Source organism: Oncorhynchus masou, chromosome 31 (assembly GCF_036934945.1).
Source record: "Oncorhynchus masou masou isolate Uvic2021 chromosome 31, UVic_Omas_1.1, whole genome shotgun sequence".
NCBI lineage: Eukaryota > Metazoa > Chordata > Actinopteri > Salmoniformes > Salmonidae > Oncorhynchus > Oncorhynchus masou.
Window position 1 is genome coordinate 77,723,299 of NC_088242.1, and position 23,216 is coordinate 77,746,514.

Below are 23,216 nucleotides of genomic sequence, written 5' to 3' on the forward strand. Positions count from 1 at the left end.
TACACACCTTCCTATCAGAGCCCCACCTCCACCACCTGCTCCCCCAAATCAATTATCATCATTTTTGTGCCATTGATGATATGCATATTCTATGCCTCTCCATGTTCCCCTATATTAAGAAATGATATCAAAACAAATCCACCCTGTCTGATAATTATTAATAATCCTAATGTTTTATTGGTGGTCATTTGAATAACTCTGCAGGATAAGGATGGTGTAAAATGCCAGCATGGCAGGAATGCTTTTGCCAGTCTGCTCGGTTCTCCGGGTCTGATTCTGCAGCTCAGTGACACTCGGTCTGTTCTGTTCTGTATGTAGAGGATAGACAAGAGTGATGGTCCGGGAGCCACAAGGGATTACTGTGACGGCGATTTGCATATCAAGAATTTGAAGCAGAGAGGAAAATATCAAACCCTCCAGCCAGCAAGGTCATTGAAAATATATATATTTTTATCTTCATAATTTATTTTGCATATCATGCAGCGGGACATATTCTAGATGAAAAAGCAGCTTTACCGTATCACACTATTCCTGCCTGACACTGGGTTCCAGCCACTGTCTTTTATTCTGCACCACCACACCCTCATCAAACTCCCTATATTGCACACACCAACTCCATTACACGGAAATAGCATCACACATGCCACACACACACACACGCACACCTCATCTCTACGATTCCTTTCAGAATGAAGACAATGGTCAAAATATAGCAAGAATATCATTCATTAAAGAGATATTTGAGCTACACTCAGTTCCAAAAGGGTTCTGTCCTCATAGATTAACCCTTTTTGGTTCCAGAAAGAACCCTTTTGGGTTCCATGTAGAACCCCTTGGAACCCAAAATGGTACTAACTCTAACCAAGTTCTTCAAATGTTTCTCCTATGAGGACAGCCGAAGAACCCCAAGGTTCTAGAAAGCACCTTTAAAAAATAATATTGCTTATAATCAAAGCATCTTTTTGATTTTCATGATTTTCACTATAAATAAATGCCACAAAGGCAATGTTTTGATAGATGACAGTGAACGTAAATAAGAAATTCAAAACACTTCTTGATAACTATTGTCAATACTCATATCAATCAGTTGGGTGAAAGTGTAGATTACTAATCACACTATATTTTACCAGGTAAGCTGACTGAGAACACATTCTCATTTACAGCAATGACCTGGGGAATAGTTACAGGGGAGAGGTGAGGGGATGAATGAGCCAATTGGAAGCTGGGGAATATTAGGTGGCCATGATGGAATGCGGCCAGGCTGGGAATTTAGCCAGGACACCGGGGTTAACACCCCTACTCTTAAGATTAAGTGCCATGGGATCTTTAATGACCAGAGTTATGAAACCCGTTCAACGTCCCGTCCGAAAGACGGCACCCTACACAGGGCAATGTCCCATCCGAAAGACGGCACCCTACACAGGGCAATGTCCCATCCGAAAGACGGCACCCTACACAGGGCAATGTCCCATCCGAAAGACGGCACCCTACACAGGGCAATGTCCCATCCGAAAGACGGCACCCTACACAGGACAATGTCTCCAAACATATACTGGCTCCAGAAAGAAAGTTGGATACTGATTGAATTCTGGTGGGAATTGTCTAATTCTATTTTCAAATAACAGGAAACGAATGTGGTCGACAAACATAGGCATGAGAAGAATTACAATCTTTTCCTTTTCTGGTCTGTATTATTTTCAGCCAATACAATGAATCTTTCTTCTGTTTGTCTGAAATGTAGTGTCCAGGCAGTAGAAATGACACAGACACAATGCAATATAATATAAAGCAGCTAAATAGGTTTAAGAAAATAGAAATACAATTTCTATAAAGAATTGCTGAAATAATAATGTGTAAACAGATACATTCTAATTCACACTCTAATTCTAATTCACACTATAATTCTAATTCACACTCTAATTCTAATTCACACTAATTCTAATTCACATTCTAATTTTGGCCAGGATTGGAAATGACATGGAAAATATTTCTACACTGTAAATGTATGAAAAATATGAATGATTGTGTTCATCACTGACTCATTATGACAGAGAGAGAGAGAGAGATGAGATGAGAGGGTCTGAAGACAGAATATATCCAATTTCCCACATGAGGCGTGGCTGCCATGACATAAACATCTAGAAAGCAGATAAATTGAGGGTAAGCACCAATCTCTGGCAGACATGAGCATGACAGTCTGCATTTGTGAGGAGGAAAATTGTTAAGTTGGACAGCTTGGGAGAGCAAGAGAGAGAGAGAGAGAGAGAGAGAGACGCAGAGAGGGAGGAAGAAAGAGCGAGTAAGAAGGAGAGGGAGATGGGTGTGATGAAGCTTGGGATGTCTGTGGTGAGGACCTGACCAGACCCTGCTCTCTAGTCTAAACCACCTGAAACCCCTGTTCCCAGATGGACAGACAGATGGACAGACAGATGGACAGGCAGGGGACAAAAACAGATATCAGTCTGAACCAAAAACAGGGTTCAACTAAGTGACAGTAAGGAATGAGCGGAATGCTAAGACTCATAAAGAAGATGGAGATAAAAGCCTTTTCCATACAAGAAAATGTTCCTCTCCCAGAGGCTTGTGGGAAATAGCTGATAGAGCCTAAACGAATGTATGAACAAGACCACGTTCACCATGACTCCACTCCTAACATTCAGAAAAAAAGAGGGAGAGAAAAAAACAAGAGGGAATGAGTGCATGTCTGTGTTGGGGGGGTTGTTAGTGGTGATGGAGAGACCAGTGGTGGGGGTGGATGGAAGAGAGGGGTTGGGGGGGTTCTTAACGATAAGAGAAAAATTCAGACCGGTCAAAGTTTCCCTTTTGCCAATCGTGCTCCTGATAAAGACAGCGCCTGCTTCAGTACTGATAGAAGGGCTATCTCTCACTCGCTCCCCCTCTCTCGCTCTCCCGGCAGTTAGTTTGTGAGGAAAAAGCCTATCACACTAACATCACTGTGCTGCCATCAACCAGCAACCACACAGCAATTAATATCGCTTCAATTACTGTTAAAGGGACAGGCTGGGACATGACGATAATGAAAACATCCTCAACTAGAAGAATTAAAACACGGACACACACACACTGATGGGCACACACAAGCACACATGCACAGCTTGAAAAGAAATATGAAAGATAGATCCTGTGGATCCTTACATTATTGAACCCATTGTAGACAACACAAGAGAAGAAAAATAAATAACAAAACAGCTATGATAAGAGAGAGGAAAAAAATAAAATTATGGCAATTGCTTGTTATCTTCTCTGAGCCATGTTTGTGCTCTAAGACATGTTTTTGTTGCAAGTTGAATAAAATTCCATTGTCACGTTAATGGCTACAGCCTGGACACAACACACCATCTACACAATAACACAGCAGCTTAAACACACTCACACTTACTTTACAAAACAGTAAAGTGTTGAGGGGTGTAACGGTACACGCATTCGTACTGAACCGTTCGGTACGGGGACCTCGTGTTTTGTCTGCACTGTGAACCCGAATGAATACATCAAAAATAAACAAATAAAAAGCACTAGGCATATAGGCTATGCCTTCGCTGCGTTGCATGCCTCTTGAGTAAATCTGAGCAGACATTTTTTTCAGGCTCTTCCATTAAAACAACTAGAGCCTATGCGCACGCTGTAATCAAAATTCTCATCTTAATTGCCGCATTTCAAACTGTCCTTTTGTAAGGCGCATCCGGGAACTAGCTCTGTACAATGGAGAGTGGTGGGGTCGATAAACCTGGAGGAAGATTCTCCATCATCGTTTAAATCTTCAGTTTGGGAACATTTTGTCTTCCCAGTAGATTACAAAGGGGATGGACAGAGAGAGTATGTTGCCACTGCTCAACGAGAATAGCCTATACAGCTGCCAACACCTCAAACATGCTGACGAATTTACGCCGACATCACCCCAGTATTCCTACCTGCGGAGCAAGACAGAAACTCAAAGAAACAACACAACTTCGTCTCTCCTCTGCATTCAAGCAGCCCTTCGCAGCTGACTGGGCCAGAGAAATGACTAGAGCGATAGGTATGTTCATAGCCATGGATATGCACCCATTCTCGGTGGTTGAGAAGAATTGTGAGTTTCAGCACCTCATGAAAGTGCTCGACCCACATTACAAACTTCCCCCGTACACCCATTTCAGCAAACAGCTAGTACCCGCTCTATATAAGCAAAGCTGAAGTTTTCAAAGAATTGGCTAACGCACCCTGTGTTGTGCTTACTACAGATGGATGAACCTCCAGGGCTACAGAACTACTTCACAGTGACAGCCCATCACATTACGCTGGAGTGGGAAATGACAAGTACCATGCTACAGACACGCCCCCTTTATGAGTCACAAGTGCTCATATTTTTCTCTTTGTAAGGAAACGTAGCATAGGCCTATACGATGTCTGAGCCATGTTTACATATTGATTTCACACGTATATTGCACTTTTTTCATTGTGGTTGTTGATGAGTAATCGTGTGTTTTCATTTAAGGCATTTCATCAGGCATTATGACTCATGATCATATATGGAATCAGGAATACCAATATTTTTCTCTATAAATGAAAATTAACTACAGTAACTGCTGGCATTTCATTTTCCCGCTGTATAGAAACCCAACCCAACCGTAACCCCAAAACAGCCATATGTACTGAACCACGGGTTGGTGAACCGTTACCTCTAACCCTTAGTTAAGACGATATTATGACACAAAAACACATAACACATGCTCTAAACAACAAACAAGACAAAATAGTGAGCAAAACTAGACATGGATTCACAGTCTCAGACCAGTCGGACAAACTGACTCACCTGGACCTCTCCAATGTAGCCCGTCTTCCTCCTCTTCCATCTCCTCCCCCTCTTCTTCAGTGTGAGTTGGATCTTTCTGTTCCTCATCCTCATCATCAGGTGCACTAAGGCAGTCATGTGTCCTTGGCTCTGTTTAAAGAAGAGGACATTAGAATAATAAGACATCCACACAAACAACAGGGTTGGTGTATAATATCATACTAGAGACATTATAAAAATAAAGACAATTCATAAGAGGCTAGATGTCCATCCAGAGGCTACAGTATTTATACATTTTCCTCTTAATTTATTTAATCTGTGTGTGTGTGTGTGTGTGTGTGTGTGTGTGTGTGTGTGTGTGTGTGTGTGTGTGTGTGTGTGTGTGTGTGTGTGTGTGTGTGTGTGTGTGTGTGTGTGTGTGTGTGTGTGTGTGTGTGTGTGTGTATGGAATGTCACTTCAAAACAAGTGAGTGTGCGCGTGTGTACATTGTATCTACCCCATACAGACTTTCCTTGTCAGTAGCGGTTCCTGTCTGTTGATCAAAGCCCTCAGAATAAAGCCTCCATAGCTGTGTAACACAACACCTCAGTATGGAGATGGACCACAGAGAGAAAACCTCATTAGAGACAATGTCTAGTGATCTCTCCCTCTCTTTCTCTGTTTCTCTCTGTCTCATAAAGGCAAATCACCTTCAACAAAGACACAGACAGACACAATATACACTCTAATCACTGCCATCAATATCCCTGTCTGTCTTTGATGAAGGTGACTACTGAATCGCTCCCTCTGATCGAAGTGATCACTGTATGGGGAGAACTCAACCTCCTCTTTGACTTTGGTATCATACACTTTACTTCCAGAGTGTTCTTACCTGGCCAAATGGGTTGATTATTAGCCAACAGCTTAATCAGAGGGACTCTCCCTCCCTCCCGCCCCTGCCCCCTCCCCATCACCCCACCCCGATAACACCTCAGTCGTGTGCACAAAGGGCATGTTTACCATTGCATTCCCGCTCAGATAAACAGCGATAGCTCTCGATCGATACCAGCCATAAACGTCAGCCCACGTGACGCAGAGGTGCTGTTATTAATGTAACAGTTGGAGATTAGATCTGCATCGTCAAATAAATCAACCATCAACACCCACCACGTCCACCTCTCCATTCCACCCCATATACACACACACACACTCAGCCTTTCCCAGCACATCAGACCCCCCCCCACACACACACACACACACTACCAATCCTCCCACCCTGCCTAAACAGTCCCGTTATTTTCAGCTATAAATCACATTGAATGGCACATTGATTTTATCCTGCAGCGCTCAGCTGGGGGAGAGGAGCTGGAACCACAGTTATTGCGTTTAATATTATCAATATTATCTCCCATATCATCTGAGTCGAGGAGGAGTCAACAGAGACTTTTCTGCCGCCCCCTCTCTCCCTCACTCTCTACCACTACCCCCCCTCCCTTCTCTGCCCCCCACCCCTCCTCCTCTCCTCCACCCCCACCCAACCGAGACAGCCTCCATCAATCTGATAAGCAGAACTTCCCGTCACACCTGCAGGGCAAAGTCACCCAACAACCTGAACTTCTACACACAGACTCCTCTTTGTCCTCCCCAACTTCTTATTCATTCTGCATCTCCCTCCCTACTGCGTTGTTGTCCGCTCTGAACTCCACCAGTTTCCTTAGAGACAAAAACAGGGATGCTACTTGAGCTCAAAGGCCCTAAGAAAAGAGAGAGAGATATTTGGAGCAGTAGTGTTGGCCTCTCTCACTCACCAGTTTTTGACTACCATATTTTGATAAGCCTAATGTCTCAGACAAGGGTTCTTGTTTCAGTTAGTTTCTGCATTCACCTGTAGACCAAAGACCACATCAGACGCAGAGATTAAAGGAACATTGAAAGGAAGCAAAGTCACACCATGACAGAGAGAGATGGATTGAGCAGATGAGTGGTGTGTGTGTGTGTGTGTGTGTGTGTGTGTGTGTTCATTTTACTGTGTGAATTAATATATTTGTTTTCTGGCTAGAAAATGAACAGAGAACGGATCCTGTTACTGGTAGAATGTGTTTTTCTCAGGCGGTTATCGCCTCTGTTTCTCTCTCCCAGATGGTAGATAAGGGACCTTGCCTTTATTAGCCAGTGCTGGCCTGATAAAGACCTGGTATTGATCCCAGGTTGAAAGAGCAGGTTCGTCAAACACGGTTGATTTACAGAGAGATGATAATGGCAGCACTGGGCAACTGAGGAACCCCAGGGAGAGAGTTAAATCAACAAGGTGACGTGTCGCTTTTCTCCATTCAGTTGCGGGGAAGAAGACAAAGACGAGAGAAAAACAGAAACACACAAAATTACACACTATTTGCCTCTGAAATGTAATCAACATTTTATTCTTAGCCCACACACACAATCACATTTAATTCTCTCATCCTCACCTGCAGTATACAAGCTGAAGGCGACACACACACACACACACACACACACACACACGGGTAATCTCTAATGTAGTCTTGATTAACACCTGACAGAATGTACATGGGTTTATCAAACCAAGCCAACGAACAGACGCTTATCACTCCAGCCCCAAATTTCACAAGAGCAGGAATTTTTTAGATTGAAATAAGAAATACAGAAATCTTGAATAACTCAAAATAATATTTCTCCAAACTCCACTATCACAGGATAAGTGGAAAATCTGAGGAAAAGATGTGGGGCCAAGCAGTGATGCCAAGATCTGGTCAAAAGGAAACCTTGGTCGATGCTTTAGACATATGGACATGTGAAATTAGATTTTTTAACATTAATTTATGGTGTGTACCTATTCTGTACAGTTTAGGTTAACAACTAACAAGTAGTGAGATATTGAGATATGATGAATTTACGAGTTTAGTGGTTACATAGGACTGGCAGTTGATTTGAGAGAGTTTATAACTTATAACCCAGGAACCACAGAATGTATATTTTAACGTACAACTCATCAAGAAATTATTAATAGGGTGAATCATTGAAATCATCAATCCAAATATGAAATAATCCTTGAGTCAACATAACAATTAGGCCTCAGTCTTACCTACAGTAGTGAAGAAAGACAAGTATAAAATGAATTACTAGTACAAAATGACTGACAACGAGACTGAGACGATGCTATCAATCTCCAAGATTATGGTGCCATAACAGAAGTCTAACTGTTGTATTAACCAACTGACATGACGAGCTCACCACAGAAAGCTCCACAGAATGAAACAGGGCACTTTCCAAAAAGCGTTGATGCCCTGGAGGAGAATTGGAAAGCGGTATTTAACCTGTTATGGCTGCAACCCTTTGTTCTCAATTTCCGCCTGAAGACAAACCCACATCTAACTGCCTGTAGCTCAGCCCCAGAGGCAAGGATATGCATATTCTTGGTATCATTTGAATGGAAACATTCTGAAGTTTGTGGAAATGTTAATTGAATGTAGGAGAATATAACACAGATCTGTTGGAAGAAAAGAGAAAGAAAGGGCATACGTTTTCTGTTTTTTATTGTTGTAGTATCATCTTTCACATGTACTAGAATAGCCACAGTCAGATAGGATGCTGGAGATAATTTTGATGGATAACACAAGAGGGCAACTGTAGGTGTGCAAGGTTTCAGACTAATAACTTCAGGAATGGGTGAGCTACATGACAATTAGCATGAAGTCACCCAGGTGTCCCACACAAGTTGCCCAAATGTACCCTAGTGGCCGAATTGGTGAAATGACCTATAACTATATACAGCAGTGCAAATAACTATATACAACATATCAAAAAGCAATTCTAACACACACACACACACACACACACAAAAATGTTTTAAAAAATATTAGAAAATAGATATTTTTTTAAAACTGTACACACCCCTTGGAAGTCCTCGTCATAATATTTTGCTACCTGTGCCATGTCCCATAGCAGTCTCTTTCTGATGTAAAGCAGAAGCAAACTGAACAAGTGGTGCATTTCATGCGACACAGAACACAACGACGCCTCCATGCTATGCCCTTTTGGCTCTGAGGCACAGTCATGCCTGCAGTAATGAACTGTGGCATATGAACACCACTGGGGGCACAGGTAGAGCGGGCAGCTTGGCACCGGGGGCTCCCAGTCGGAGTCGCTATCACTGTGAAAGAAAACATTAAAACAATATTTGTATTGTATGAGCCTTTTATCATCACATAAAATAAGATATGTATTGATTGTATAGAGCAGTGGGCACAGTCACTAAGGTGTTCCATTCAACTCCGGCCATTGTTATATATATATATATATATATATACACACACACCCAAACAAACCAACGCACACACACAAAAACAAACTACACATTTCATTGCAAAAAATATATATATATTTTGTTATATATAATATATATATATATTTTATATTTCATAAAACGGCATTAGCACTTACCCGTCCAGAAGTATGTCCTGTCCTTGCAGAAACAGCTCCTCAGTTCGTTTGAATGATAACACTCCAAGATTCCTCAAACAAAAAATCTGTCTCACTTTCACTTTTACTTTAGAGTTTGACTTCGCTTTACATGAAGTATTCGCCAGGATATCTTCAATGAAATCGTTGAAACTACAACTTTCCGAAATACAGCTGCGCGTAAAAAGCCTTTACAGCAACCCCTCTGATCGTCAAGGCGAAAATGGAGTTCCCTGCGCGTGCGATTACAACCAAGGAATTGTGGTCCAACCCCAAACCATTACATACTGGCGTTTACCTCAGCTCATTGGCTATCTACCCAGCTAGATTTCAAGAAGATCAGTGGTCATTGGGCAGAACTATAGTCAATCAATGAAGCTTCGTTAAAATTATTGGTGCGTCAGGTAGTCATTTATCGTTGTCTTCAAATCAGCTCACTTCGGTCAATTCTCCTTGCAAAAAAAACAACGTTGTTTGACTGTGTTGCAAACATCCATAGGAATGCACTGACACCCACCATGACTATGTAAACGATTGTTTACAGGGGCGAATCACGCTGAATGCTCCGTAAAAAAATGATAGAGATGCAATTCACGGCACAAATAGTTTACTAAATGTTTAGATTTAGGCTATAAAAATGGATTTTATCAAAGAAAACGGCACTTCATTTGATCAATGGGATACTCAGGAAGAGAAATAAGAGCAAGATATCAGAATGTAAGTCATAATTTTACCTTCAGATGTAAATATGTAAAACCTGTCATGGCAGAAAATGTTTCTGTTCTTGATTGCTCTTCTCAAACAAAAGCATGGGATTTGTTCTCTGTAATAGCTATTTTAAATTGGAAAATGTAGTTTGATTACCAAGATTCTAATCTTTTGAAGGGTGTAAGACACTTGCATTTTCAAGAATGTTCAATGTTACGAAATTGTATTTTTAGTTGTCACTCTGAAATTTCCCCTGATGTTGATCCCTGTACAGGGACAGCAGCCATAACAGGTTTTAAGAGGGGAACCAGGGAACTGGCACTGGCACTAGAATTTGAGGGGCATATGTTTGAGAACACTGGCACAGAGCCATGACGTTCACAGCATCTGAGCTTACCAGCTCAGAGATATGAGCTAAGACGACACCAGGCACTCCCTGAGTTCTGTTGCATGGTTAGGCCATCATTGTAAATAAGAATGTGTTCTTAACTGTATGTTTCTCAGTGCTACCCCAGGCTGAGAGAGCGCATATTCATTGTACAGGGGGGTGAACATAGATGGGAGAGCTCACCTTCATTGAACAGGGGGGTGAACAGACGTGGGAGAGCTCACCTTCAATGTACAGGGGGGTATATGGTGGTGGACTGGAGCTGTCACATTCTGCTGAGTCCTCTGGGTCCGAGGCTCCACCCTCATCGCCTGATAGGCTGACGTCATCAGGTGTGTTGTCCTCGTCACCTTCCAGGTCCCCAGTAGAACCTTCCAGAAGAAACAATAGGGAGCATTTAATTAAATTGAACATTTTTGCTCATTTATGTGAAGGCATCAACCACTAACCCACAGCATAATAACATCAGGTGAGGAAATCCATACCCTAATTCATTTTTTAATTTTTTATTTAACCTTCATTTAACTAGGCTAGTCAGTTAAGAACAAATTCTAATTTACAATGATGGCCTACCCCAGCCAATGCCGGGCCAATTGTGCGCTGCCCTATGGGACTCCCAATCACGGCCGGATGTGATACAGCCTGGATTCAAACCAGGGACTGTAGTGACGCCTCTTGCACTGAGATGCAGTGCCTTAGACCGCTGTGCCACTCGGGAGCCTGAAATTCATGACGATAGATTTATCAATTTGAATTGAATAAAATTACAATATAATATTGTGCTGTCACTATCCAGTAGAGATTACTGAACAGAAAGCTCTGAAGTTATTTCATTTTACATTTCATGTCCCTTGTAAAATTGGTCTCGTAGAATTAGGTGTGGCCCCAGAAAAATTAAGGATATCAAATTCTGCGCAATAGATTGAATGTGTGGGGAAAATGTTGCCATTCCCTGAACACAACACTGATAATACATTTATATTTGGTACATTAAAGCGGTTTTAATACTGTCATAAAATGATTAACTCACATCACACCTGACATTGCATTTCTATAATCCCTGCTGACTACTCACGATTACACTGCTGGGCTATTTTAGACCTGTGAGGATAGCCTAAATTAACGCATGATAATAGAGATTTTGAATATTATGTTTTAAAATAATTAAAATGAATTCATATGCATTATATTAATTGTCATTCAGACTAAATAAAACAAAGGATGAAAACACAAAACCTCAGACCCTGTCCCCTTCATCACTTTGCTGCTCTTCATTGTCTCGTTCTATTGGTACGGGTCGGGAAAATACAGACATTCTCATTCTTATTTCTAATGGGTGCAGCTCTCTCCTCAGTGTTTGAGAAACACACAGAAAAGGTTCTACCCCTCTAATATAAAAAAAAGCCCACCAGTATTTCAAATCACATTGGATGACACAACTCTCTGTAGACATAACTTCACAGCCTATTCCCATGAGAACACTGAGAGACAGATTATAAATTAATCCACGGACCTATTCCATAAAGAGGATTAGGAACTGTCAAGTCAGTGTAAATGGTTAACCTTCTACTGATTACCATGGGAGAAAAAACCAAACAAATGCATACACAAGGCATTACAATTAAGTATTGGGGCACAACGCATCATTTTAAACAAGTACATTTTAGTCAAATTAATGCTGCATATTAAAATGGGATTTTACCCCATAGTTTGTAAATTAATTTCCATGAGGTTGTGATGAGCGAAGTGGGATTGTTCCAAGCTAAAGCCGTGACCGGGGGCGTATATATTTACACTCATAGAACAAAGAGCCCTATAATCTATACAAAGCAGACAACAATACCCGTGAATAAAGAGTCTTGTAGAAAAAGGAAAAAGCTATTTTTCTAATTCTGTTAATTTCACTTCCAAGCAATTAAAACGAAGCGGAGATAATGCTTGGAAACAATTGCTGCCTGACAAAAGTGTTTCTGTCTTTGTAAATGAAACATCTTTAGGCTAATTTCACTGTAATGGTTCACTGTAATTTCAGATAAAATTAACACAGTTAGATTTGAACCTTAACAAAAAAAATAGAGGAAAGGAAAAAGATCGATCCCGAACACAATATTTTTTGAATTATGTGGCTCGAGCTTTGGTTGATATAATTTTCAGTATCTGTGAGAACATTTTCATACAATTAATTTTCCTTTAATCATAATTGTACAAAGAGACTTCTCTGTATAAAATTCCAATTATATTTCGTGTTTAAAATGTAAGTTTGAATTATGATTTCTTTCCTCATTACTGTTCTGGTTTAATGAATCAATCGCCGCATCACTGCTTTCAGACATCAAATGGTGTGGAAAAAGTTTTAACTTTTGCCTCTTTTATCTACTAAGAAATATTATATTTTTCTCTCTTCAGGATAGTTGGAAGAAAGGATAGTACAGGCAACTTGATAAGCATTGTACCATCCAACTTTATTTGCACTTTTCAAAGTTATAACCACTAATTATAACTTCAAAACTCGTTAAATAAATGGATATCAGAATTTGACTGAACAAATCAAAGAATGGGATAAATAAATTACTTTTCTAACCAATCTAATTAGGTACATTACCTAACGGAAAAACAACCCAGGAATGTATCACACAGAGTTGTTCACAGAGTTGTAGCTTAGTATTATTTGAGGAGCAAGTGTCCGGAATATCAATCCAAAAAGTATTGAACCACTGAATACCTGCATGTGAGAGACAGGTAGTATGACCTGCACTGATGCCCTAAGCCAGATTCTGAAATAAGTCTCAAGCCAGTCATATGTGTTCTTTCTCACAGAGACACACACAAATACTAGCCTGCATGCATCTGTGACACAGAAGTTGGTAATCTTAAGGACATGAGTGAAAAAGAGAGAGAGAAGGGGAAAGAACTCAGAGCAGCCTCTAACTCTATCTGCCACTCTAAGGCAGCACAGAACAAAGTGTTGAGCTGATGAAGGCAGAGGAGATACTGCTTTATTAACTCGCCGTCCACATCAAACCAGTGTGCTCAGCAGCGGTGATTAAACACAGAGACAACACATCAAACCTGCATGCTCAACAAGCCTGATTAAACAGCCGCCACCCCTCGCCAGCTCTTACATTAATAACCATCTTACAAAACAGTAAAACTAGAAGAGAAGCGCTACTTGTATCAGACAATCAGAGATTTGTGAGAAAGAAGAAAACCTTAAAGGAGGATATTTAGAGTAAGAGAGGCCCCTTTGGTATGTACTCTTGAGGAGGAAACTGGTCTACCTGACTGAGTCACATGCTGAAGAGGAGCCTCTTCTGTTCTATAATGTCTTCCCAGCTTGAACCCCTAGAGGGTTCAAAGCCCATTTCAATGATCAGAATTCAGCTTTTGTTATACTGTGCAAAGAATTCAGTCCATGCGATCAGATTGATTTCTCTAATTTGATGTCTAGCAACAACAACAAAAAATTGTCTATGATCCGAGGCAATGATGACTTCATTGATTACTCAGAAAATGTTAAAAAATCTAGCAAAACATATCAATTTTTCAAAACCTGTGAAATCCTGGTGACGTTATTGATCCCTCTGCAGATCTCCAAATCTCCTGCAATGATGCTTAAGTACTCTACTGACCGACAGATGACAGACCAGGGTGCAGTGAAGTGACGGGTGCCAGAGGTGCCACGTGACTGATGTCACCACAGTCCCTGACATAGCCGATAAGCCTGAGGATTCTCACTGCCCTGCCAGCTGATGAGTGGCAGGGACTCACTGTGGTCTGACTGCAGACAGACAGGTGTAGAGAGTTAGAGCAATGGATAGGGGCCGGCACACCACTCTAACTGGGTTCAGAATGATCATACCACTCCTAGGCTCCCTCAACAGCCATCAGTGAAGACCCAGGCCCACATAGAGGCTGGAGAGAATCCACAGGCCAGTGGGCAGTCACACACTCTACAATGCTTGTACATGGGCATAAATGGGAAATAAGTATGGTTGGTACACTACCTACCTTTCTTTCATAAACACATGTTTTATGTAAAATGTTGGGGTTATGGAACAGAAAATAAGTCATCCACATTTTAGTGGCTGAATCTCATGTCATAGAAGACATAGCTGCTAGACTAATAAAGTAAATATGAAAAGAACAGAAAGGCCCGCACACTGAATATGCTAGTGGGCATAGTGGGTGTGAATACAATACAAAACATGGCTATACAAAAGCACTTTAAGGCATATTCAATCATCAGAGGTACATGTAGGTATCAAGGATTAAATATACAAATCGGGTCGAGTTGTAACCTAGACAACAGTAAGATAACATTACATTGAAAACTGTAAGAATATCCGCCCACAAGACCATCACGTGCAGGACGTGTGGTGTCGTAGATACAATTACACATGACCTACTTCAAAACAACTTGTGTACCTCTGATATTCTGGTATCCATGATTAGGGCACATAGCCATTATAGAAAATATATCAAAAGTGTACTGATATACAATATGACCAGACCTGGATGGCAAGACATATCACAACACAATATATTTATGTAAGAATTGGTCTGATGTTGTGACGAGCCTCATTTTATTCCCTCACTTTATAAATCAGTAGCATATCTGTGAGCAGTACTCTGTCACACAACTGTTAAATACAACCAGACTAAAAACAGCCAGACAGTCATAAAAAATATATGCAGACAGATATGAGAGTTATAGCCTGCAACTAAATAGAAAAATATATCTGCATAAAACGTCTCAACACCATCAGTGAAATCATATGAATGAGCGATTACAATATTTATGATAATGAGTGTGATTATAATATGATGATAATGTGTTGTAATGATATTTATATGCACAGGGCATTGGAGCACTTCAAACAGGGCCCGCCTGATCCCGAATGTGGACGTGACAGCAGGACGTCAAACATCAAACAGTCAAATCCCCGGACAGAGCAATGAGGTACAGAAGCTTTGACAAACACTCCCCCATTTTCCTTTACACCTCCCTAAACTAAATCTCTCTCCCACTTTCTCTCTATCCCTCACTCTCTTTTCCCTTTACGACATCCCTCTCTTCGTCCTATAATCATCATCCCTCTATTTATCCCATTTTCACCCTGCCATCTCCCTTTTATAGTCTTGCTCTCCCTCTTTCTTCCTCTCCCTTCCCCCCCCCCTTCCCTCTCGCTCTGAAAAAAACGCTGTGACTGGGAGCGTCACTCTGTGCGGATAGCTGGGAGCCGTTCTCGGTTATCGGCTCCTGCAGACTCTCTCTGCTGGTCTGATCTGTCTCCTCTTCATTAAGCAAATACGCCGACGTGGAAATGAAAACATAATAGCTATTTGATTTCCAGCGAGATATTTTGCATATTGGTTCGGAGCTGATAGTGGAATTTCATCAAGTCTGGGGTTTTTTTCATGCTTTAAAAACTGAATTACTGAGCTGGGCGGCTTCAGCAGGATTTCTTTACATTGCTGGGAAGAGCAAAAAAAAAAGAGTCCCCAGGAAGACTACTTAAACGATTAAATATCCCCCATTCCCCTTTTGATAACACAGAAGAAATTTTAAGAATTCACAGTGCTTTAGGTTCACTATACAAATCAGAGATAGGACAGAGAAAATTAACTCCTTAATGAGCAGGAGCTGTCTCCCTGATAATGGTCCAGGGGAGATGACAGGGTGGGACACGATGGGAAGAATGAACCCACAGAAAGAGAAGGGGAAGAGGGAAGGAAAATAGGAAGTAGTCAATAACATGGAGGAGGGGGGATCAGCTTCCCCCTGCCTGGAAATTGCTCTGTGGGCCATGAGAGGGCAGGTGTGATGGTAGATAGCGATAGCACCATAGTTACCCACTGCCCAGCATCGCCATAGTGATGGATGGTCCAGTGCAGGTGTATCCTTCATAGCCCCATGAGAGAAAAACTACCCTTGCAAAACCTCTTCACACCAATCTATCAGATAACCCCACCTCTCAAGAGGATATTTCTGCTGGACAAAAATATATCTTCCTCTTGTTTTCCATGTTGGAACATGGTGGTTTTAGCCCTGATAGAGTCAAACTGTCTATGAACTTAACACAGACACTGATACACACTATACAGCATTACATTCACAATGGCATTCTGACTTTTTCATCGAGCTACACTACACACTAACACAGAATTTTCGGCAAGATTCTTTGAGTCGATATTGTGTGACACTTTATGGGCAGCAGGGGGGGAAGCAAGTTGTTTAAGACACTCATTATACCAACTACCCCTTATACCTTGAGATATATTCCCCCACATCAATGGCATCAAACTGGCATTGTGTGCACCAAGGCACGATGACAAAATATCCTGTGATGGCAAGGAAATTACATAAGATTTGATCACCTATGTTTGGGTGTAGAATACAGATCATTATCAGAGGATTTGCATTTGTCAATCAACTTCACACGGCTTCAATTCAACAGGTTCCTGGTATGTAACATATTCAAGAACATAGCAACATCTAGCTTTGTGACCTAGCAATGACCTGGTGACATCTCAACTAGAGGTCGACCGATTAATCGGAATGGCCGATTAATTAGGGCCGATTTCAAGTTTTCATAACAATCGGAAATCTTTTTTTTTTACACCTTTATTTAATCTTTATTTAACTAGGCAAGTCAGTTAAGAACACATTCTTATTTTCAATGACGGCCTAGGAACACAATAACGACCTGTCTCTCTCTCGTTGCACTCCACAAGGAGTTACGTAAATGCAGTAAACCAAGGTAAGTTGCTAGCTAGCATTAAACGTATCTTATAAAAAAACAATCAATCATAATCACTAGTTAACTACACATGGTTGATGATATTACTAGATATTATCTAGCGTGTCCTGCGTTGCATATAATCTGACTGAGCATACAAGTATCTGACTGAGCGGTGATAGGCAGAAGCAGGCGCGTAAAACATTAATTCAAACAGCACTTTCGTGCGTTTTGCCAGTAGCTCTTCATGGTGCGTCAAGCATTGCACTGTTTATGACTTCAAGCCTATCAACTCCCGAAATGAGGCTCGTGTAACCGAAGAGAAATGGCTAGCTAGTTAGCGCTAATTGCCGTTGTGTTGCTGGTTCGAGCCCAGGGAGGAGCGAGGAGAGGGACGGAAGCTACACTGTTACACTGGCAATACTAAAGTGCCTATAAGAACATCCAATAGTCAAAGGTTAATTAAATACAAATGGTAAAGAGGGAAATAGTCCTATAATTCCTATAATAACTACAACCTAAAACTTCTTACCTGGGAATATGTTCTCATGTTCTGAGCAAGGAGCTGAAACATTAGCTTTCTTACATGGCACATATTTTACATGGAACATATTGCACTTCTCCAACACTTTGTTTTTGCATTATTTAAACCAAATTGAACATGTTTCATTATTTACTTGAGGCTAAATTGATTTTATTGATGTATTATATTAAGCTAAAATAAGTGTTCATTCAGTATTGTTGTAATTGTCATTATTACAAATAAATACAAATTTATGGTCCTCCAATAATATGGTCCTCCAATAATCGGTATCGTTATTGAAAAATCATAATCGGTCGACCTCTAATCTCAACCATACAGGGTTTTCATTTCTTTGACTGTCCTTGTTCATCTACTTATAATAACAATAACTGTTGAAACATTAACAGTCATCAAAACAGCAACATCGAACAGTAATGTTCAACAGGTTTAAATGTGGATTAGAAATGACATTGTATTATCATAATGAGGTTTTTATATTGCCAGTGCAGCATATGCTCCCTCTCTAGGACATGTTGAATAATGTCCTTTCCCTCCCTAGACACACATCACAACGGTTCCTACTTGGCACCTCATCAAACACTCTCCTGGTGAAAGATGGTCATTATTATCAAGACCATGATCAAATCAAATTAAATGTATGTCACATGTGCCGAATACAACAGGTGTAGACTTTACTGTGAAATGCTTACATACGAGCCCTTTCCCAACAATATTGGGACTCATTAAAGATTCCATGGCACTTATCGTAAGAGTAGGGGTGTTAACCCCGGTGTCCTGGCTAAATTCCCAATCTGGACCTCAAACCATCACGGTCACCTAATAATCCCCAGTTTACAATTGGCTCATTCATCCCCCTCCTCTCCCCTGTAACTATTCCCCAGGTCGTTGCTGCAAAAGAGAACGTGTTCTCAGTCAATTTACCTGGTAAAATAAAGGATGAATAAATGTAGAGTTAAAAAGTCATAAATTTGCTAATTAAAAAGGAAATAGTAACATAATCAAAAAACAATAACGAGGCTATATACAAGGGGTATAGGTACCAAGTCAATGTGCAGGGGTACAAGGTAACTGATAGAGACATACCCCAAGCGACTTACAGCTGTAATCACAGCAAAAGGTGGCGCTACAAAGTATTAACTTAAGGGGGCTGAATAATTTTGCACGCCCAATTTTTCAGTTTTTGATTTGTTAAAAAAGTTTGAAATATCCAATAAATGTCGTTCCACTTCATGATTGTGTCCCACTTGTTGTTGATTCTTCACAAAAAATACAGTTTTATATCTTTATGTTTGAAGCCTGAAATGTGGCAAAAGGTCGCAAAGTTCAAGGGGGCCGAATACTTACGCAAGGCACTGTAGGTAGGGGTAAAAGTGACTGGGCAATCAGTATAGATAATAAACAGAGTAGCAGCAGCGTATGTGAAGAGTGTGAAAGAGTGTGTGTGTGTGTGTGTGTGTGTGTGTGTGTGTGTGTGTGTGTGTGTGTGTGTGTGTGTGTGTGTGTGTGTGTGTGTGTGTGTGTGTGTGTGTGTGTGATACTATCCCATAAAGGTTATATGCGCAGGACCCTATAGGTCTGAGCCTATTGTTCACTCATTATCAGATGTACATTGTGTCAGAATGTGTGTGTTGTCAAAAGGAGACATCCTCAATGTACAATATGTGCGCCTATTTTCTTGTGTTTAAAATGTAATTGCATTTTAAGAGACGGTTTTGCGTCATTTTGTCTGTATGTGGGAGGTCTATTTTGGATACCTATCTCTCCCAATAATACATAGACACACACACACACACACACACACACACACAACACAATACACACGGAGACATAAACACAACCACCATTAACAACATTGACAATAATTTCACCTAACGAGGAAAAAAAGCAGCTGCAACTGTGTGCCAGTCTATCTCCTCTTCATGGTCGTATTTGCTCTTGGGCGGAGAGTGCAGCCGGAGCAGAGCACATGAGGGGAGAGCCAGGGGGAGTTGAGTTGCCAGGCGGCTAGAGCCGAGACCCTGGACTATTGAAGCCAGGCAGGCAGACAAGAGCCAGGCGATAGGCACTCTGATAAAAGATAGAAAATAGCAACTAATCTTAACTTTTCAACCATCCCAAGATCCATGGGGAGGTGGGTTGAATCAACTACATATTGCATCGCTCCCTATCCATCTCTTCCCCCCCTGACAAACTCACACACACATCCCTCCAATTCAAATTTTTCACAATTGAGTGTGTGTAAACAGAAACTGGATAGTGGGACCTTATGCAATAACATTCTCTGTATGCAAATCAAATACAATGTCATTGGTTGCATACACATGTTTAGCAGATGTTATTGCGGGTATAGCGAAATGCTTGTGTCCCTCGCTCCAACAGTGCAGTGGTATTTAACAATACACAACAATACGCACAAATCTAAAAAAGAAAAGGAATGGAATTAAGAAATATAGAAATTATAGAAATACTAGGACAAGCAATGTTGGAGTCCAGAGTACATACAAAACATACACTACTCAAAAAAATGAAGGGAACACTTAAACAACACAATGTAACTCCAAGTCAATCACACTTCTGTGAAATCAAACTGTCCACTTAGGAAGCAACACTGATTGACAATAAATGTCACATGCTGTTGTGCAAATGGAATAGACAACAGGTGGAAATTATAGGCAATTAGCAAGACACCAACAATAAAGGAGTGGTTCTGCAGGTGGTGACCACAGACCACTTCTCAGTTCCTATGCTTCCTGGCTGATGTTTTGGTCACTTTTGAATGCTGGCGGTGCTTTCACTCTAGTGGTAGCATGAGACGGAGTCTACAACCCACACAAGTGGCTCAGGTAGTGCAGCTCATCCAGGATGGCACATCAATGCGAGCTGTGGCAAGAAGGTTTGCTGTGTCTGTCAGCGTAGTGTCCAGAGCATGGAGGCGCTACCAAGAGGCAGGCCAGTACAAAAGGAGACGTGGAGGAGGCCATAGGAGGGCAACAACCCAGCAGCAGGACCGCCACCTCCGCCTTTGTGCAAGAAGGAGCAGGAGGAGCACTGCAAGAGCCCTGCAAAATGACCTCCAGCAGGCCACAAATGTGCATGTGTCTGCTCAAACGGTCAGAAACAGACTCCATGAGGGTGGTATGAGGGCCCGACGTCCACAGGTGGGGGTTGTGCTTACAGCCCAACACTGTGCAGGACGTTTGGCATTTGCCAGAGAACACCAAGATTGGCAAATTCACCACTGGCACCCTTGTGCTCTTCACAGATGAAAGCAGGTTCACACTGAGCACATCTGACAGACGTGACAGAGTCTGGAGACGCCGTGGAGAACGTTCTGCTGCCTGCAACATCCTCCAGCATGACCGGTTTTGTGGTTTGTCAGTCATGGTGTGGGGTGGCATTTCTTTGTTGGGCCGCACAGCCCTCCATGTGCTCGCCAGAGGTAGCCTGACTGCCATTAGGTACCGAGATGAAATCCTCAGACCCCTTGTGAGACCATATGCTGGTGCGGTTGGCCCTGGGTTCCTCCTAATGCAAGACAATGCTAGACCTCATGTGGCTGGAGTGTGTCAGCAGTTCTTGCAAGAGGAAGGCATTGATGCTATGGACTGGCCCGCCCCTTCCCCAGACCTGAATCCAATTGAGCACATCTGGGACATCATGTCTCACTCCATCCACCAATGCCACGTTGCACCACAGACTGTCCAGGAGTTGGCGGATGCTTTAGTCTAGGTCTGGGAGGAGATCCCTCAGGAGACCATCCGCCACCTCATCAGGAGCATGCCCAGGCGTTATAGGGAGGTCATACAGGCACGTGGAGGCCACACACACTACTGAGCCTCATTTTGACTTGTTTTAAGGACATTACATCAAAGTTGCATCAGCCTGTAGTGTGGTTTCCACTTTAATTTTGAGTGTGACCCCAAATCTAGAACTCCATGGGTTGATAAATTTGATTTCCATTGATAATTTTTGTGTGATTTTGTTGTCAGCACATTCAACAATGTGAAGAAAAGAGTATTTAATAAGAATATTTCATTCATTCAGATCTAGGATGTGTTATTTTAGTGTTCCCTTTATTTTTTGAGCAGTGTATATACACAGTACCAGTCAAAAGTTTTAGAACACCTACTCATTCAAGGGTTTTGATTTATTTTTTACTATTTTCTACATTGTAGAATAATAGTGAAGCAATAACACATATGGAATCATGTAGTAACCAAACAAAGTGTTAAACCAATCAAAATATATTTGAGATTCTTCAACCAGCTTCATGAGGTTGTCACCTGTAATGCATTTCAATTAACAGGTGTGCCTTGTTAAAAAGTTAATTTGTGGAATTTCTTTCCTTCTTAATGCATTTGAGCCAATCAGTTGTGTTGTGACAAGGTAGGGGAGGTATACAAAAGATATCCCTATTTAATAAATCCATATTATGGCAAGAACAGCTCAAATAAGCAAAGAGAAATGATAGTCCATTACTACTTTAAGAAATGAAGGTCAGTCAACGCGGAACGTTTCAAGAACTTTGAAAGTTTCTTCAAGTGCAGTCGCAAAAACCAACAAGCACTGTGATGAAACTGACTCTCATGAGGACCGCCACAGGAAAGGAAGACCCAGAGTTACCTCTGATGCAGAGGATAAGTTCATTAGAGTCACCAGCCTTAGAAACTGCAGCCCAAATAAATGCAACAGCCACATCTCAACATCAACTGTTCAGACAAAACTGCGTGAATCAGGAATTGCTGCAAAGAAACCACTACTAAAGGACACCAATAATAAGAAGAGACTTGCTTGAGCCCTAAAACACAAACAATGGACATTAGACCGGTGGAAATCTGTCCTTTGAGATTTTTGGTCAAAATCACTGTGTCTTTGTGAGATGCAGAGTAGGTGAACAGATGATCTCCGCATGTTTGGTTCCCACAGTGAAGCATGGAGGAGGAGGTGTGATGGTGCTTTGCTGGTGACACTGTGATTTGTTTAGAATTCAAAGCAAACTTAACCAGCATGGCTACTACAACATTCTGCAGTGATACACCATCTCATCTAGTTTGCGCTTTGTGGGACTATCATTTGTTTTTCAACAGGACAATGTCCCAACACACCTCCAGGCTGTGTATGGGCTATTTGACCAAGAAGGAGAGTGATGATGTGCTGCATCAGATGTCCTGGCCTCTACAATCACCTGACCTCGACCCAATTGAGATGGTTTTGGATGAGTTGGACCGCAGACTGTAGGAAAAGCAGCCAACAAGTGCTCAGCATATGTGGGAACCCCTTCAAGACTGTTGGAAAAGCATTCCAGGTGAAGCTTGTTGAGAAACTGCGAAGGCAAAGGGTGGCTACTTTGAAGAATCTCAAATATAAAATATATTTAGATTTGTTTAACACATATAGAATTACTACATGACTCCATATGTGTTATTTCATAGTTTCAATGTCTTCAGTATTCTACAATGTAGAAAACAGTCAAAATAAAGAAAAACCCTTGAATGAGTAGGTGTGTCCAATAGATATGTGATGGGATATATAGACATTATGGACATAAATCTAATGTGAGCTTCCAACATACACACCTACAGTACAATAGG

The 23,216-nt window shown here is 41.3% G+C and overlaps 1 protein-coding gene across 3 annotated transcripts in view; it reads right to left on the reverse strand.

Moving 5' to 3' along the window:
- Window positions 1–23,216, reverse strand: part of zfpm1 (zinc finger protein, FOG family member 1) — a 103,719-nt gene that overhangs the window by 42,617 nt on the left and 37,886 nt on the right. For all 3 annotated transcript variants that reach the window (XM_064952021.1, XM_064952020.1, XM_064952019.1), the window contains exons 2-3: window positions 10,566–10,712; window positions 4,811–4,939 (exon numbers count right to left, since the gene is read on the reverse strand). In XM_064952021.1, the coding sequence (XP_064808093.1) occupies window positions 4,811–4,939; window positions 10,566–10,712 (276 nt within the window). The remainder of the gene's footprint in view (window positions 1–4,810; window positions 4,940–10,565; window positions 10,713–23,216) is intronic.